Source organism: Puma concolor, chromosome B1, assembly GCF_028749965.1.
Source record: "Puma concolor isolate L17-30 chromosome B1, mPumCon1.1.hap2, whole genome shotgun sequence".
Classification (NCBI taxonomy): Eukaryota; Metazoa; Chordata; class Mammalia; order Carnivora; family Felidae; genus Puma; species Puma concolor.
The window spans coordinates 15,734,176-15,753,178 of record NC_141670.1 but is presented as its reverse complement, the minus strand read 5'-3'; the positions used below and the strand labels follow the sequence as shown (position 1 = coordinate 15,753,178).

Below are 19,003 nucleotides of genomic sequence, written 5' to 3'. Positions count from 1 at the left end.
CACAGAATCGGAAACAGGCTCCAGGCTCCGAGCCGTCAGCCCAGAGCCCGACGCTGGGCTCGAACTCACGGACCACGAGATCGTGACCTGAGCTGAAGTCGGACGCTTAACCGACTGCACCACCCAGGCGCCCCCCTATGTTCATTTTTTAATTTGTTCATTGTCTCTCCCTAATAGGAGTAGCTTAAAAAGCAGAACTTTGTTCTGTTCCCTGCTGTTCCTCGGGTGCCTAGAACACCACCTGGCACGCAGTAGGCATTCAGTGAATATTTGAATCCCTTTGTTCGTGAGGTGTAAGTGCAGTGCCCTGGTTAAGGCAACTGGCCCTCAACCTCTTGTGCTGGTTCAGGTCCTCGTTAGGCCACTTCTAAGGTATTGGGCCTGGGGCCAGACCTTTAACTTCTTAATTCCTTCATCTGGAAAGTAAAGTAGTAGTACAATCTACGTCATGGATTGTTTAAGATGAATTTATCCTCTTAAGCTCTTAAAACCGGTTGGTACATAGTAAACTTTTAAATATGAGCTATTATTATTTGTATTTTGTCAGCATTCATTGAGCACCGCCCACATGCCTGGCCCTGTGTGAGGCTCTCGGTTTACAGTAATAACTCAGAGTGGACATAATCCTTGTTGTCCTGGAGCTTATGGAACAGTAGATATTACTGAAGGATCCCTGATGAACCTCACGGGGAAGCGGGTGACCCTGTGATGGGAATTGGGTTGCTGGGGTGGGGGAGGAGTGAATGTTCCATGGAGGTGAAATGGTAGGCACAAAGGCCCCGTGGTGGCAGGGAGCAGAGGGCGTCTGTGGGACTGAAAAGAGCTGGGGTGACTCGGGGTATGGAGACTGAAGAGGGGAGCACACTGCAAGATAGTAATTACTTTGTCACGGATGGTAAAGCGTGCTGGTTGTCCGCCCCAGTGTCTTCCCCTCCTTCCTCAGTGACAGCACATTTGATGTTAGCCGAGCACGTGGCTGTCAGAATGAAGAGTGGATCTCCTAGCTTCTCTTGCCCCTAAGGTGTCTTCGTGACTGAATTTTTGCAGCTTCCATAAGTGTCTTTATAGGGAGGATTATGCCCTTCTTTGCTCCTTCCTTCTTCCTTATGGTGGAAGTGGATGTGGCAGCTGAAGCTTGAGCGGGCGTTGTGGGCAGAGAGGGTAGAGCCGTGAAGTGGAAGGAATACGGGTCTCTGATCACGGTGGGATTGTCCAAATTTCCATGAACGATCTCGAGTTTTATTAAGAGGCAAATAAAGTGTCTTGTTTAAACCATTTTGGGGGTATATTTTCTAGCATTGCAGCCACACCTAATGCCATCGTATGTAGTTGGTAAGGAGTTCTGTCCTGAAGCTCAGCAGTTAAGGAATTTTAAGAAAGCGTGGCGTGGCCAGGTAAAAACTGCATGTAAAAACTGTCCCTCTGGCTGCTGTGTGGAAAATGGATTTGAGAGAGGCAGGAGTGCACTGGAGAGACCAGTCTGGAAGTGTTTTAGTAGCCCAGGGCCCACAGGACTTGGGCAGTTACAACAGAGGGAAAAAGTGACTGAGCTTAAGCAATAGAAAGTCAACCAGCGGGCTTGGTGGTGGGTTGGCTCTAGGAGGGTGGGTAAGAGTTACTGGCAGACTACTGGCTTTCTGGTTTGTACACGTGGGTCAATGACAGTGCCCTTGACTAGCGCTTAATCCTACAAGATGCAGTAACTTCATCCTGAGGCCATCATGAATTGGTGTAGACATGGCAAAGCTATGTACTTGGGTCTGGCGCTCAGAGGAGAGGGCCAAGCTGGACTTGTGGCTGAAGTTGTTGGCCTCTTGGTGGTGGGGGTGTGGAGCTGTGGGCGAGTGGGGCCTCGCGGGGGGAGGCTGCCCGAGAGCAGGCGAGGACGGGGCTCCCCTCTTGAAAGCCCACCTGCCGTCCCGAAGAGAGGAAGGAGCTTGTGAAGGAGAGAAGAAAAGCATCTGGAGGCAAAAGAAGAAAACCAGGGCAGTGCTTGCTCACAGGAGTAGCAGAGGGAGTGCGTGTTGGGTGGTCAGGTGGCCCGAGTGCAGTTGAGAAGCAAGTCACGCGAGAACTGAACGCGTGCATTGTATTTAACCATATGGATGTCCTTGGTAATCTCGGTTTTGATCGTGAGGTAAGCTCCCCAAAAATAAACTATTTGGTAAGTTAGGGTCTGTGTGTGGACACAAAGGGGAGTCAAGGCAGCGGGGAGGCACTGGAGAGAGAGAGCGGCATTTCCCAGGACTTGCGGAGGCATCAGCACCTGCTGTCTCTTACCAGGGATGTGTTCGGTTCTTTGTTCCTTGATCTCCTTGCTCCCTCGCCGCTGTGTGCACAGGTGATGCTGCCCTTAGCTCTCTTCTCTCCACCTGCCCCGAATATTACTGTCATACCTCTGCTCCCCTCGTCTGTCCGTCTGGCCCCGCCTTTCTCCAGGGCACGCCATATCCTGGCTCCGCCGGGTACCCCTAGATGCCCACAGGCACCCTGGATTCCACAAAGGCAAAACCGAGCTCAGTCCTTTCCTCTCTCACCCGGTGTCAACAGGCTCCTTCCGTATTCTCTAGATTAACGGCCTTGCTGTCACCTGGGCGTCATCCCCAGTGTCTTTTATCTCTGACCAGTCCTGTTCGTGTGGCCTGTGATGACCCAGAGGGCCTGCGTTTTCCTCTCCCTGCCCTGCCACAGCGTAAGCCCTTGCTGATCTCGCCAGCACTCCCACAGCAAAGCCCGGCCTGCTGTCCTTGGCTCCGGGATTGCTCTCTCCCTCTGGCCCGCCCACCATACGGCTTCCAGCACCATCCTTCTGAAATGCCAGCCTTCTCTCCCTGGCATGCCTCGCACCCTTGAGGGGCTCTCTGTGGCCTGTGTGCACGGCGTAGAAGGCCGCTGTGCCAGGCCAGGTAAGTACACTGAGGCAGAATTAGAACGGAAGAGGTTTATTAGTAGACCTTTCTGTGAAACTTAAAGGTAGAAGAATGGGGACCGGGCAGAGATGGACTCAGACTGTAGGGCAGCCCTTGCGGTTCTGGCCAACTCACGGAGGGAACCCTGGCCGAGGGACTGCTTGTTCATGGAGCCCTGTAGTGGGCAGAAATGGCCAGGCCTGCTACTGTCTTTGGCCTTCCTACCAGACAGTGGACTTAAAGGAAAGTTCTCATTTTTAATTTTTTTTAATGTTTATTTATTTTTGAGAGAGAGAGAGAGTGCAAGAGGGAGAGGTGCAGAGAGAGAAGGAGACACAGAATCCAAAGTAGGCTCCAAGCTCTGAGCCGTCAGCACAGAGCCGGACGCGGGGCATGAACCCATGAACCACGAGATCATGATCTCAGCCAAAGTCGCACACTTAACCGACTGAGCCACCCAGGCGCCCGTGAAGGCTCTCATTTTTAAAGTAATTTTATTCACTACGCTTTGCATTTTGAAGTTGGTATTAAATGAATGTTGAATTGAATGAAAAAATGAATTCTCATCTCTCATCAGAAGTTTAGGATTATTTTTTTTTTTTCCGTTTCAAAGAAAAAAAAGGGTATTCCTTTTTATATCCCCTAATGATAGGTGTAGCGTCTGTGGATTAGCTTTTAGTTCAACTGGTGGCCCATGTACCTGGGAGTGGGAACGCCAGGGAAAGGGCATTTCTTAGACATGACCACATGTCATGTGGTGCAGTAACAGGACCACATGTTGGTCCACACGCTTGGCTGCCCTGGGCGTCGGAAGAAGTGGGAGGTGACCCATAAATCCGGGACATGTGAGAAATCTCACTAAATTGAGCTTGTTTTCATATTGGATGAGCAACCTCTATGCAGCATGTGAATAGAAATGAAGGAAGTGTAAGATGTTGATGGTTTATTCTTTCACACAGGTCAGACACTTACGAAATCGAAGCAAGTGAAGACACGTCTGTAGAAATGAGTGCAAAAAAGGTGTGTAGGAATGTTCTCTTCTATCTTTTGCAACATATTTCATATCCTATCTCGATTGGAGGCAAGCAGAGAAAATGTGCACATTTTACGCAGAGGAAGAATATTACGTTTCAGAAGATACTTTTAGAGTAAAAAGGGAAATGTGTTTTTATGTCTTAAGTGCTTTTCATTACATAGGTCTCAAACCGGCATGTACCCTGTCAGTTTTCACAGCATTCCTGTGTTTAGTTCGGGATCTACAGAGGCAGAGTGAACTTGGAGTGTTCACATGGAGCCTTTAAATCTGGGTTTCCCCCCTTACCCACTAATTTTGTTGCCGTCTTCCTGTTATGTTCAGGCTTGAGGGTGGGAAATGAGAAATGTGGATTTTAAGGCTGTCTACTATTACAGGAAGGATGGTAAGCATTTGTGTTTTCTAAACCAGTAATGCTGATTTCTTGGCATAGCCAGCAAGAAAAGTCAAGCCCATTAGCAATGAATCTGAAAGCCCCGAAGAAGGTGATATAAGAAGGAAAGTTAAACCAGCAGAGAAAATGAGTACAGAACAACGTGAACCTGTTTCAGATGCACCGCGTGTGTCTTCGGAACTTCCAGAGAAACCAGCTGAGTCCACCACTCCTAAAAGAGTAGGACCCCTTAGTGCCACGTCTGGTGTTGAAAAAGAGACCCTGGCAACAGAAAGTCGGTCGGTAAGAGCGCGTCTGTCCTCCCCGTTGGGGAGAAAAAAAGCTGACTGAAAAATGTTGAGGAGGAAAATAAAGCATTTCCTCTCTTTCCTTTGATTCTTTAAAAAGCTAATATATATTTTTGTTATAAAAATGTTTATTTTAGAAAATTCAGAAGGTGTAGAAAGGAGGATGAGATCACCCACGATCCCATCCCCGTAAAAGATGGCGTGCTCTTTGATCTGTGCGCCTCAGTCCCTTAACGGAGCTTTTTCCTCCCCCTGAGTGGACCGACCTGGCCACTTGGTGTTCTGGGATGCCATTTTCACAAGTGCACGACATTTCCTTCATGAATGTGCCACAGTTTAATCTCTTACGAATGAATGGTTGCAATCAAAAATTTTTAGGTGCTTTCATTCATGAATTTCTTCCTAGCTAAATCTTTGTGTACACCCTCGATCATTTCCGTAGAAAAACATTGCTAAGATAAGATTTCCGGGTCCTAAACACTCTGTTTTAAATTTGTGGCATATGTTATCTTTGGGACAAGCTCTTGATATGTCATTTTATCCATTTGGCTTAATGCTTTGAATAATTCTCATTCATGTTCAAAAAGAATTCTAAGTATATTGTGTTCCTGCTGCCTCATTCTCCGCTTTCCGTCTTCCTCCCCCACTGAACAGGTAACATTTCGGCTGGTTTCTGTGTTCTCTTCCTGAGTTTCCTTCTGCTCAAATAAACAAAGAGGGATCTATTTTCTCTTACTGTCCCCTTTCTACGCAAACAGAAGCGTATTCATGTTGATCTGCCTCTTTCTGGTCTGTCTGGTGAATATCCCACGTGAACTTGAGTTGGCAGTTGTTGGAGGTTTTCTGTGAATGTCCTCTCAGGTCAAGTTGATGGACATGCGTTCAGATATTATGTCTCCATAGAGTCTTTTTATGGTGCGGGGATAGTCTACTTGATTACAAAGGAGATGTTTTACGTGTTTGTTAATATCCCAGTTTTGCGGATTCTCTTTAGTTCTCTGAAGTTTTGCATTGTCAATTTTGTAGCTTTGTTCTTGGTTTTGTCAATTTTAGACTTATAGTTGCACAGATAGTTCAGGAAGTTCCCACACATTTTTTCCCCATCCTAATCTAATTCTTAGATTTTACATAACCAAAGTGCGGTGATTAAAACCAGGAAATTAACCTTGACATAATACTGTTATCTCAAGTACAGAAGCTATGTTTTTAATTGCATGCTTACTTAACGTTCTATGTTCTTGATGAGTGGCTGTTCTCATTATGTTCTGTTATCATTAGGAAAGGTCTCCTTGTAATTTTCTTATAATATTTTTTTGTCTTGAAATACATAGTGTTCGATATTCATATAACCCAGCAGCTTTCTTATGCTCACTTTGCACGGTATATCTCTTTTCGCCCATTTGTTTACAACCTGTTTATTTTTTCCAGTTTTGTTGAGATATAATAGATATATAACATTGTGTAAGTTTAAGGTGTTGGTTTGATACAATTATATATTGCGAAATTAACCACAGTGGTATTAGTTAATATCCCTATCACTTCACATAATTATCATTTCTTTTTGGAAGTGAAGAACATTTAAGATCTATTCTGTTGGCAGCTTTCAAGTATATAATACAGTATCGTTAATTATAATCACTCTGTTGGACATTCCATTCCCAGAACTTATTCGTCTTATAATTGGATCTTTGGGCCAACACCTCCCCATTTCCCCCAGCCCCTAGTAACCACCATTTCTGTCTGTGTCTATGAGTTCAGCTTTTTTTTTTTTTTTTTTGAGAGAAAGCTCGGGCATGTGTACAGACAAGTGGAGGAGGGGCAGAGGGAGTCCAAAATCAGGAGTCAGACACTCACCCGACTGAGCCACGCAGTAAATGGCCACCCCAAGCCCATTTACTTTTGATGTAATTTCTAAGTATAATCAAGTTCAAGTCTACCATCTTATTACTGTTTTCCATTTTCCCTTTGTTTTTTTCTTTCTGTTGCTAATTTTGGATTAACTGAATATATTTTGGTATTCCATTTTCTCTCCTCTATTGACTTCTCAGTTATCCTCTTAATTTTTTTTTTATTGTTTATTTATTTTTGAGAGAGACGGGGAGGGAGAGGCAGGGAGAGAGGGAAACAGAGGATCTGAAGTAGGCTCCACGTTGTCAGCACAGAGCCCGATGCGGGGGCTGCAACTCACGAGCCGTGAGGTCATGACCTGAGCCGAAGTCGGATGCTTAACCAGTTGAGCCACCCAGGCGCCCTATGCCTCTTAATTTTTTTAAGAGTATTTTTTTTTTTTAAGTGGTTGCGTCTGGGTTTAAAAATTTGTATCCGTCTGGGGTACCTGGGTGGCTCCGTGGGTTGAGCCTCTGACTTCGGCCCAGGTCATGATCTCACGGTTCGTGAGTTCGAACCCCACATCGAGCTCTGTGCTGACAGCTCAGAGCCTGGTGCCTGCTTCGGATTCTGTGTCCCACTCTCTGTGCCCCTCCTCTGCTTACACTCTGTCTGTCTCTCAAAAATTGATAAACATAAAACTAAAAACTTTGCATCCTTCAATTGGCAAAGTCCACTTAGAATCAGTATGTTACCACTTCCTACCATACATCCTACTTCCTGACAGTTCACCATTTCCCACTACATGAATCTAATTACATAACAATATTATTCCATTTATCCATCCGTCATCCTCTGTGCTGTTTTTGTCACATGTTTTACTTCTACATACGTTGTAAACCTAACCTTACGATATGTCATTTTTGCTTGAAACAGCTATTTCTTAAGGAAATTATGAAAAGGAAAAAATATCTAGTTTTTATGGTTACCCACTGATTTTTCTTTTCCAGTTGTCTTTTCTCTTTCCTATAGATCTACGTGTCCTTCTAATACCTTTTCTCTTCAGCCTAAAGAACATCCTGTAGCAACCCTTTAGTGCAGGTCTGCTGGCAACAAATTCTCTCATTTTCTTGATCTGAAAGTGTCTTTATTCACCCCGTTTTTATTTATTTATTTTTTATTTTTTTTAAATGTCTACTTTTTTTTTTTTAATTTTTTTTTCAACTTTTTTTTTTTATTTATTTATGGGACAGAGAGAGACAGAGCATGAACGGGGGAGGGGCAGAGAGAGAGGGAGACACAGAATAGGAAACAGGCTCCAGGCTCCGAGCCATCAGCCCAGAGCCTGACGCGGGGCTCGAACTCACGGACCGTGAGATCGTGACCTGGCTGAAGTCGGACGCTTAACCGACTGCGCCACCCAGGCGCCCCTACTTTTTTTTTTTTTTAATGTTTATTTTTGAGACCGAGAGAGACAGAGCGTGAACGGGGGAGGGTCAGAGAGAGGGAGACACAGAATCTGAAACAGGCTCCAGGCTCTGAGCCGTCAGCACAGAGCCCGACGTGGGGCTCGAACTCACGGACCGCGAGATCATGACCTGAGCCGAAGTCGGCTGCTTAACCGACTGAGCCACCCAGGCGCCCTCACCCCTGTTTTTAAAGGATGGATTCATTGGATGCAGAATTCTGGGTTGACATTTTTATCCCCTCCACTCTTTAATTAGTTGTCTGTGTTGTTCGTGGTGTCTCTTGTTTCTGTGAGAAGGCCGTGACATGGGTCATTGTTCCCATGTTTATTTGTATATTGACTCTGTCCCTTTCCTCTGGCTGCTGTCAAGATTTTCCTGTTTATCTTTTTTGTTTCTTGGCATTTTAACTATGATGTGCTTAAGTATGGTTTTATCTTGCTTTAGGGTTTACTGAGCTTCTTGGATCTAGAAGTTGGAAAATTCCAGTCATTTTTTTTTCTCAAAATTTAATTTTTCTATCCCGTTCTGACTCTTCTTTTGGAATTCTTATTATGTATATTTTAGTATTGTCCCACAGGTTCCTGAGATGCTCTGATTTTTTTTTTTCCCCAGACTTTTTCTCTCTGATTTGCAAATTCGGTAAATGTTTATCACTTTGTTTTCAATTTTACTGACCAGTCTTTTGCCATCTAAAACCTGCAGTTAAGCCCCCAATTAGTGAATGGTGCCCCCTACAGATGTGTCCGTGCTCAGGCCCAAGAGTGTCATCACAAGTATCCTTAGAGGCAGAGGGAGATTACACACACAGGAGAAGATGATGTGAAGATGGAGAAGGTGATTGAAGTGATGTGACTACAAGCTGAGGAATGCCAGAGCCACAAAAGCTGGACGAAACAAAGAATAGATTTACCAACCCCCCCCCGCCCCCCCCCCCCCCCCGGCCAGGTCCCTGGAGGGAATGCTGTCTTACCAACACCTTGATTTTGGCCCATTGAAACTGATTTCGGACTTCTGTCCCCCAGAACCGTTAGAGAATACATTTCTGTTTTAAGGCATCAAGTTGTGGCAATTTATTACAACAGCTACAGAAAACTAAAACACTATTCAATGACTTCTTAGTTTTGTGCTCTTTGGTTCTAGAATTTCCATTTAGCTTATTTTTGTTTTTAATGTGGTTTCTCTTTTTCTGCTATCATTAAGCCATCATTTTCTTTACTTTTGGGGACATTTTTTTTTTTTAAGTTTATTTATTTATTTAGAGAGAGCAAGAGCAAGAGAGTGCAAGCAGAGGAGGGGCAGAGAGAGAGAGAATCCCAAGCAGGCTCCACACTGTCACAGAGCCTGACTCAGGGCTCAAACTCCCGAACCAAGAGATCATGATCTGAGCCGAAATCAAGAGTCGGATCCTTAACCCAGGAGCCCCGTTTGAGACATATTTATGATAGCTGCTTTAAAGTCTTTGTTCTGGGCTAACTTGGGGTCGGTTTCTCTTGAGTATGTTTTTTTTTGTTTTTTCTATGGGTCACATTTTTTTGTGTAACATTTGTATTTTAGTACTTTTAAATTGTGTATTGGAAATTGTTGACAGGCTGTTGAGACTCTGAATTCTCTTACGAATGTGGAGTTTTTATTCTCATTTGTAGCCTGTTTATTGGCTGATCATCTTTAGCTTCTGAAAGCTTTGTTTTATCTTTGGTTAGGGTCAATTTGCAAAAAGCCTAAGGGATTTTTCAAGCGGCTCTAACTCACTGGGACTCAACCTCTGTATTAGTGTTCAGTTGCTGCATAATAAATTACCTCCCACAAACTCAGTGACTTCACGTATATTTACATCTCACAGTTTCTATAGGTCCGATCTAGGCCAGCCTTAGCCAGATTCTCTATGTAGGGTCCCACGAGGCTGAAATCAAGGTGCTCTCCAGGACAGAAATCTGATCTGAGTCACCTAGTTCTCATCTAGGATCGTTCAGATTGTTGGTAGAATTTGAGTCCTTGCCTTTGTAGACCTGAGGTTCTTGGCTTCTCCGTGGGGGAAGCTGGGAGTCCTCCTTAGGTCTTAGTCATGCGGCTCTCTCACAGTATGGCGGCAAACATCTTCAGAGCCAGAGGATTTTCTCCAGTCAGCTACAGTGGAGTCTTCTGTAAGGTGACCTCATCCAGGGAGCAACTATCCCATCCTGTCTTCAGGTGCCCCCCACATTCAAGGGGAAGGAGTTACAACCCCAGATCATTGAGGATCATCTTCCAATTCTGCTGAGAGCCTACAATGTGTCTTTCTAGTGAATCTGGTCAGACGTTGGGTTTAGGGTTTGTGAGGGTGGGTCCAGAGTAGGCCTTCCTCTAGGGTAGTGTTTCTCAATGCTTTTCATTATTGTCCTGACTAAAAAGCCTTTTAGACACTTTCTCTGCTAACCACTCCCTCCCCCAATTAAATTTTAATACCAAAATATACTGTATTACTCTTTATGAAGTGGGGCCCTTTGGAGAGTCACAGACCATTTTAATACCTAAGAATTGTTTCTGCATCCTCTCCTGAAGAATCCCATTTTTGCTCCTTAGGAGAACTATTGCCCTGTTGAGGCTTGCACGCTCTAGAGTATCCTTGTGGCCCCAAGTTGCAGTCTTCCTCCCAGCTCAACTGGATAGATAGGTTTTAATGAGGTTTAATGAGATCTCTGCATTTTCTGCATGTAATTTGCCCCCAGTGGCTTGTCCCCTATTACCTGTTGTGTTCTGAATCCCATGCCGGCTGCTTTCTAGTAAGCTTGACGTAGTCTCATTCTGCGCATGCGGAGGACTCCGGGACCGCAGGGAACACGCACCTGGACTTCTGTGCTCCCTCTGAGCTCCGGTTCCAAGTGCTTCACCTGCTCCAGTCTGGTCTCTGCTGCCTCAGCAGAGTGGGACTACGTGCTCTGTTTGAATTTAGCTTGTTGTGCTGCTGTCGAAATTGCCCGCGGGCGGGGCGGGGAAGTGGGAGTTCACGGGGTCCCGGTCTTCCAGTCCTGGGTGACGGCTCTCCAGCACCTGAATCAAGTCGCCTCATCCCCACCCCCACTCCGTGGTTGGTTGTGGCAAGAGAGCTAGTTCGGAAGCCGATGCTTCATCCCGGCTTGGAGTGAGATCAGCCGGCCTCCACGCAGTACATTACCTTAAGTAAGAAAAGTTCAGCTACCTCCAAGACGATCGTTGTTAAAAGCCAATGAAGAGCTTTATTTACTTTTTGTGTTGAGACAGTTTAATTTTTCCAGGGTCTCTTTATGTTAATTTAGCCAGTATACATAATGAACCACTTAGAACTAAATGAGAGTAATAGCTAGAATGGAGAGTGTTTGATACTGTTGTTATAATACGGATGTTTTAAGAGAAGGAAAATTTTTAAATAAAAATCTTTGCTTTTTTTTTTTATTGTAGAAAACTCAGAAAAAGAAGATGTTTCCCGGCAAAAGGAAGAAATCAAGAAGTGAAGCCATAGACTCAGGTACAGAATAGTGTTTTATACTTTGTCAGTTATTCAAGAATTTCATTTTAAAAACCTATTTTTTGTTGTTAAAATAGTAAATTGTAAGTCAATAAAATTGCTACTTTAAAAAGCTGAAAATATGAGACTTTGTAGTAACTGATTTTTTCCAACATCTATCTTGAAAATTTTCAACCTACAGCCAAGGTGAAAGAATCTTATGGTATGTATTTATACACCTAGATTTTACTGTTATACCTCCTTTTATCACCTTAATTTTTCATCACACAGTCTATATTCTTTTGATACATCATGTAGCATATACTCTTCTGTATAGACTTTTTCTAGTCAGCATAACTTTTTTGAGATTGACTCTGTACTTTTTTATCGATACAAATAAAAGTTTATTGAAAAATGGGTGGAAAACCATTTTGTCCCTCTCCTACAGTTCTTTAAAGGAGAAGTCCTTTATGTTTAGAAAATTTGGAAAGTATGGAAAGGAAGATAAAAATCACCCATAACCCAAAAAGAGCCGCCATGCTTTTTGTTTGCTCTCTACTCTTCAAGCCTTTCACCGCACTTTCTCACCCAAAATGGGATCATATGTTTAAGTATTCTACAATTCCATCTTAATGAACGCATGACCTTTCATCCACAGATGTACCAGAACTTAATGTCTTACAATACACTACTGAGACTAAATCACATCGAGTGATCGTTACGTGTGCTAGAAGTGGCCTATTAGGTAGATTAAAATTAAGGAATCACAGGTAACCAAAAAGAGCTCTATTACCAGTAGTGTTGGGTAACAACAGACTGTTACATAAAAGGTACAACGAGGTAGTTAAGAGCCAGCAGTACTTCAGACTCTTTCAGTAGAAATAAGGAGACAGCAGGTAGAGTGACAGTGTAGACAGGATCTGTGAGACTCTGCACCAGGATAGGAAGTGAGTCATGCCTCCCCTTATGCGCCTCTTCAGCTGAAGCTATTTTTGGCAATTGGGTAGGACAGTTTTTTTTGTTGGGGGCTTTCAGAACCCTGGACCTAGAGCCAAAAGATTGATAATCAGTATATTAAATTGACTTTTCTTAATATTCTAGATACGTCCGACTGTGTTCATATTTGGTGTCTAAAAGGAAAGAAAGCCAGTGATCTCATGGAATTAGATGTTGTTTTGTCTGCATTTGAGAAAACCATCCTAGAGTATAAGTAAGTCTTCTGATGTTGTGATACATGCACCTCATACATTGTCCTTAAAGCACGACTTTGTGCTCATCCCATGGCTTTTGACACCTCGTATTTTCATCATCGTGTAATTTTACATATATTTACATTTCCGTTACAATTTTTTCTTTAATCCTGTGAATTATTTAGTAGTATGTTTTTATACGCCCAACCATGTGACTTCTTTGTATTTATCTTACATCTTAAATATGTTGTGGGAAAATTTGATTGGTGATATTTTTTGTAATTTTGAGGCTTTCTTCATGGCCTAGCACAAAATCTGGGGACTCTAATTCATGGGTTTATGTAGACTCTCTTAATTATTGGATCTGTGTAGAATGAATATTTTTCTTGATTCTTTTAATCAATTTATGCTATATATACTTAGAGACTATTTTGTTAGGACATCGTGTTTAAAATTGCTCTGTCTCATAGATGAAACATTTTATACTTCTCTAGTACCCTCTCCATTCCTAAAAATGTTTTTTGTTTTTTTTGTTTTTTTGGCTTAAAATCTAGTTTATCTGATACTACTATTGTGTCACTGGATTTCTTTTGCTGGCATTTGCCAGAATTTGCATAGCCTTTGTCTGACCTTAAAAAAATTTTAATAAGAAATATTAAGCTTTAAATCCAGTGTGTCTATCTTTGTTGACTTCAATCCATTTACATGTATTATAATTATCAATACATTTAGAAGAATGTGTTGATCTATTATTTTGATTTCTTAGATTTTTTTCTCCTTTTTGAGGTTTTTAATTCTAACTTTTGTTAAAAATAGAATTTTTAACTCCTCACTAATAAAAACTTTCACCTCTCCCTTCCCCTACCCAAAAATCCATCATATTTATAATACCTAGAGATTTTTAATTCTGGGGTAAGATATACAAATGTTTTCTCTTTCCGTTTTTAAGATAATAAACTTTATTAAGGTATTTATCTGATCACCTTTATTTCATATATTTCTTGTAACAACCTCTGGATATGTCTCTTAGTTAAGTGCTTCATCCAGCACTTTTAGGTGTTACAACTTTTATGTTGTAAAATTTCTAAATCCTTCTGATTATTTTGGTCGTGACTTTGAACTTGAAAGACTGTTTAGCTGGATATACTATTCTAGGTTCTAAATAATTTCCTTAAATACTCTGGAGTACTATTCCTTCGTCTTCTAGTGTTGGTTTGGAAAATTTGGTGTTTGTCGAAGTCTTATTTATATGTGCTGTGTTCTTTCTCTCTATAAGCTTTTAGAATATTTGGTCTTTGATATTCTTAAATTTCACTATATGGGGCCTGACCTTTTGGATCTAAGGTCCTTCTTTTTTTAATTCTAAAATATATTTTTGTCCTTTATTCTATCCTGCCCTTTGCTTTTTCTAGATTTCCTCAATCCTGAAACTAGAAATTTGCTAACTTATTTCTGTGATATATCCATTATGCTATTTATCCCAGCTACTGAGTTCTTAAATTTAGCCATGAGTTTTTAACTAACATTTCTATTTGGTTCTCTTTTATGTCTTATGTTGCTGCTGTCTTCTTTAGAATATTTATTAGGCTAAAGTCAAATTACTGAGTCATCTATTATGAAATACCTGCTTCTGTTACAATTTCTGATCTGATAGTTTGTTTTCTCTGACACAGTCGTGTTCCTCCAGTGTGTTATTCCCCAGCCTGTGAGCTTAGTTACCCCTGCGCCAGTCAGCTTCCTTGTCAGACAGTGTGTATAAGGGAAGACCGAGTCTTGATCCCTGGGTTCCTGGGAGTGCAAGGGATGGGGGTAGATGAGGCCTAGGTGGGAAGCCTCAGTCACTTATCCCACAAAGTAACCTGTCAGGTCAGGACTTAGCCTTGCCCTCCAGACATAAGTAGTGTTAAGAGCAGATACGCTCCTTACGCCATCGTTTTCCAGCCCTGAGGGTTTGGTGGGGGAAGGCGGAGGAGGCAGCTGCCCACTTAGTCCTTGTTTCTCTCCAGGCCCCACAAGCACAGCCCAGGTTTGACTCTCGCAAGACGCAGACAGAGGTCTGATTGGCTGCAGCAGTTAGGGAAGCGCGGCTTGTGAGAATCATGCGGGGGAAGAAGCAGGAGACAACCTTGACAGCTCCTTTCCTGCCCTGGGTCACAGCCACCACACATTCTAAACACCTCTTCCTCTCCCCTCGGGGATTTTCACAGCTCAACCCATTTTGAGAGGGGATTTTCGCTCTGGGGTTCTTAAGGGGTTGATCTCAGGGAAAGGAGCCAGCCTGTCATGCTAACTCATCATTATCATTGTAGGAATTATCTGTTTTACTCTTCTGTACTTACTGTATGTGTTAAAGCCAGTTTGCTGTTAAAATTGGTACAGAAGGTCTCTTACCATACCCAAGACCATCTTGACTTGACTTTTCCCATTCATACATCTCTTCTAAAGGAAGAAGAGACTTACTATAGATTTCTGATGTTGTGGCAAAATGGCAGTATCTTGAATTTTAGCATAATATATTTTTGATGTAATTAATGATTTAGGGGGGCGCCTGGGTGGCTCAGCCGGTTAAGCTTCTGACTTCGACTCAGGTCATGATCTCATAGTTTGTGAGTTCAAGCCCCACACCAGGTTCTCTGCTGTCAGCATGGAGCCCCTTCAGATCCTTGGTCTCCCTCTCTCTCTGCCCACCTCCCCCCCCCCCCACTTGTTTTTTCTCTCCACCTCAAAAAATGAACTTAAAAAAATGATTTAGGGGTGCCTGGGTGGCTCAGTCAGTTGAGCATCCGATTCTTGATGTCGGCTCAGGTCGTGATCCCAGGGTCATGGGATCGAGCCCAGCATTGGGCTCCATGCTGAACTTGGAGCCTGCCAAGATTCTCTCTCTCTCCCTCTGCCCCTCCCCACCCCACTCAAAAGAAAAAAAGATTTAGAAGAGGTATAGTATTTTTGTTAGACTTTTTTTTTTTTCTTTAAATAGGCTCCATGCCCAACATGGGCTTGAACTCATGACTCTGAGATCAAGAGTCAGATTCTCCACCAGCTGAGCCAGCTAGGCACCCCCATAGACTTTTAAAATTATAAAATACCCTTGTGTTTCTGTCATACCCAGTGATTCTGGTAGAATCACTGATCTTGTTTTATTTTCCTGATATAAAGTATTCTCGACCACGTGAAAAGTTGTGTTTTCTCAGAATCAAGTTAACTATTTGAGGGTCTTCTATTTTTAATACTCATCTGGAACTCACACATGAATAGTTTGTTAAAAGACTTACTGATTGTAAGCAGTTTGCCAATGTACATATACCTAGGGAAGTATGCCATGAAATGCAAACATTACAAACTTAGGCTATTCTATAACTGATTCAATTAGTTATTTGTAGCGAAGTGACCAGATTTTTAAGGCACTAGAATTTGAAAGAGCTGTGTCTGACTCTTGTATGTAGACCACCACCATTTTCAATGGTACAGTCTACCAATTTATCAACATTATAAGCCATATGCAGAAAGGCCTACCTAACCGGTTTTCCTAATTTTTTATGTTTTTAACATCTTAAAATCGTGATTTCATATTTATATTAGAAATACTTTTTTTTTTAAAGCTGGAGCTGATGTATTTGTTTAATTATAAAATGTATCATCTTAACCATTTTTAAGTGCATAATTCACTAGTGTTAAGTATATTCATATTGTCGTGCAACAAATATCCAGAGCTTTTTCCTCTTGCAAAACTGAAAGTCTGTACCCATTAAACAATTTCCCATTTCCCCGTCTCTGCAGCCCCTAGCAACCTACTTACTGTTTCTATGCGTAACTACATTCGATACCTCACATGAGTGGAATCACACAGTATTTTTCTTTTTGTGACCAGCTGATTTCACGTAGCCTCATGTTCTCAAAGCTTATCCATATTGTAGCACATAACAGGATTTCCTTTTTTAGGGCTGACTAATCTTTTATTGTATGAATATAGCACACTTTTCTTTATCCATTCATCCACCTGCCTCTTGACTGTTGTGAATAATGCTAAAATGAACATGGGTGTGCAAATATCTCTTTAAGATCCTGTTTGCAGTTCCTTTGGATCCGTCCCCAGTAGTGGGATTGCTGGGCCATAGGGTTTATACTTTTTGAGGAAGCTCCTTCCTGTTTACCATCATAGCTGCACTGTTTTACAATCGCACCCATGGTGCAGCGTTCCAGTTTCTCTGCCTTCTCATCAATACGTGTCATCTCGTTTACTTGTGGTGGCCATTCTTTTTTTTTTTTTCAACGTTTATTTATTTTTGGGACAGAGAGAGACAAAGCATGAACGGGGCAGGGGCAGAGAGAGAGGGAGACACAGAATCGGAAACAGGCTCCAGGCTCTGAGCCATCAGCCCAGAGCCCGAAGCGGGGCTCGAACTCACGGACCGCGAGATCGTGACCTGGCTGAAGTCGGATGCTTAACCGACTGCGCCACCCAGGCGCCCCTGTGGTGGCCATTCTGATGTATGTGAGGTGATAGCTCACTCTGGTTTTGACTTGCATTTCCCCGATGATTAGTGATATTGAGCACCTTTGTATATGCTTGTTTGCCATTTATATACTTTTTTTTTTTTTTTTTGAAAAGTGTTCAAATCCTCTGCCCTTTTTAAAATTTGAGTTATTTTGGCGTTGAGTTGTAGGAGTTCTTTATATATTCTGGATATTACCCCTTGTCAGACATATGGTTTGAAAATATTTTTTGTGATTCCTTGGGTTACCTTTATACTCTGTTGATTGTTTCCTTTGCTACATAGAAGGTTTGAAGTTTGATGTCATCACATTGTGTCTATTCTTGCTTTTGTTGTCTGTGGCTTTGGTATCATATCCAAGAAATCCGAGGCTAATGTCATAAAGTTTTTCCCCTGTGTTTTCTCAGCTGTTTTGTAGTTTCAAATCTTACATTTAGGTCTTTAATCCATTTTAAGTTAACTTTTGTACAAGGTAAGGGTCCATCTTCATTCTTTTGGATGTGGATATCCAGTTTTCCCAGCACCATTTGTTGAAGAGATTTTTCTTTCCCCATTGTGTAGCCTGGGCATCCTTGTTGAAAATTATTTGACCATATATGTGAGGGTTTATCATTGAGTTTTCTCTTCTCTTTCATTGGTCTGTATGTCTGTCTTTATGCCAGTACTGTAATGTTTAGATTACAGTAGCTTTGTGATGTTTTGTACTTAGGAAGTGTGAGGCCTTCAGCACTGGTTTTCTTTCTCAAGATTGTTTGGGCTGCTTGGTGTCCTTTGATATTACGTATGAAGTTTAGGATTTTTTTTTCTATTTCTGCAAAAAAATGCCATTGGGAATTTGGTAATTATTGCATTGAGTCTATAGTTTGCTTTGGGTAGTATGGACATTTTAATAGTATTCAAATTTAATCTTCCAGTTCATGAACATAGGAGGTCTTTCTCTTTATTTGTATCTCCAGTTTCTTTTAACAATGTTTTATAGTTTTTAGTGTATAAATACCTTACCTCCTTAAGTTTGTTTCTAAGTATTTTATTCTTTTTTGATGCTATTGTAAATGGGATTGTTTTCTTAATTACCTTTTTGGATTGTTCATTGTTGATACAGAGGAAGGCAACTGTTCTTTGTTGATTTTTGTATCCTGCAATCCTGCTGAATTTGTTTATTCTAACAGTGTGTGTGTGTGTGTGTAATCTTCAGGATTTTCTACATATAAAATTATGTCCTCTGTGAACAGAGATCATTTTACTTCTTCCTTTCCAATTTTGATACATTTATTTCTTCTTCTTACCTAATTGCTTTGACTAGCATTCTCAGTCCTGTGTTGAATAGAAATGGCAAGAGAGGCATCTCCATTTTGTTCCTGATCTGAGAGCAGTAACTTAACTTTTCACCACTGAATATGATGTTAGCTGTAGGCTTTTAATATATGACCTTTATTACATTGATGTGATTTCCTTCTATTCCTAGTTTGCTGAGAGTTTTTATCATGAAAGGTGTTGAATTTTGTCAAATGCTTTTTCTGTATCAATTGAGATGAGCATGAGGCTTTTGTCCTTCATTCTGTTATTGTGTTATGTTGATTGTATTTCGTTTGTTGAACTATCCTTGCATTCCAGGCATAAATACCACTTTCTTGTGATGTATAATCACTTAAGTGTGTTATTAAGTGTTTGCATCCATAATCAAGGATATTGCTCTCTAGTTTTCTTTTCTTGTAGTATCTTTGTCTGATTTTGGTAGCAAAGTGATGCCAGCCTCATAAAATAAGTTTGGAAGTGTTTCCCCCTCTTAAAGTTTTTGGAAGAGTTTGAGAAAGATTAATGTTCGTTCTTCAAATATTTGGTAGAATTCTTCAGTGAAGTCATCTGGTTTGTGGGCCTTAAATTGGAGGATTTTGATTAGTGATTCAGTCTCCTTACTAGCTATAGGTTTGAACATACTTT

The 19,003-nt window shown here is 41.7% G+C and overlaps 1 protein-coding gene across 4 annotated transcripts in view; it reads left to right on the top strand.

Moving 5' to 3' along the window:
- Positions 1-19,003, top strand: part of CENPU (centromere protein U) — a 41,610-nt gene that overhangs the window by 12,779 nt on the left and 9,828 nt on the right. For all 4 annotated transcript variants that reach the window (XM_025933060.2, XM_086703193.1, XM_086703194.1 and 1 more), the window contains 4 exons: positions 3,869-3,929; positions 4,376-4,618; positions 11,334-11,400; positions 12,481-12,589. In XM_025933060.2, the coding sequence (XP_025788845.2) occupies positions 3,869-3,929; positions 4,376-4,618; positions 11,334-11,400; positions 12,481-12,589 (480 nt within the window). The remainder of the gene's footprint in view (positions 1-3,868; positions 3,930-4,375; positions 4,619-11,333; positions 11,401-12,480; positions 12,590-19,003) is intronic.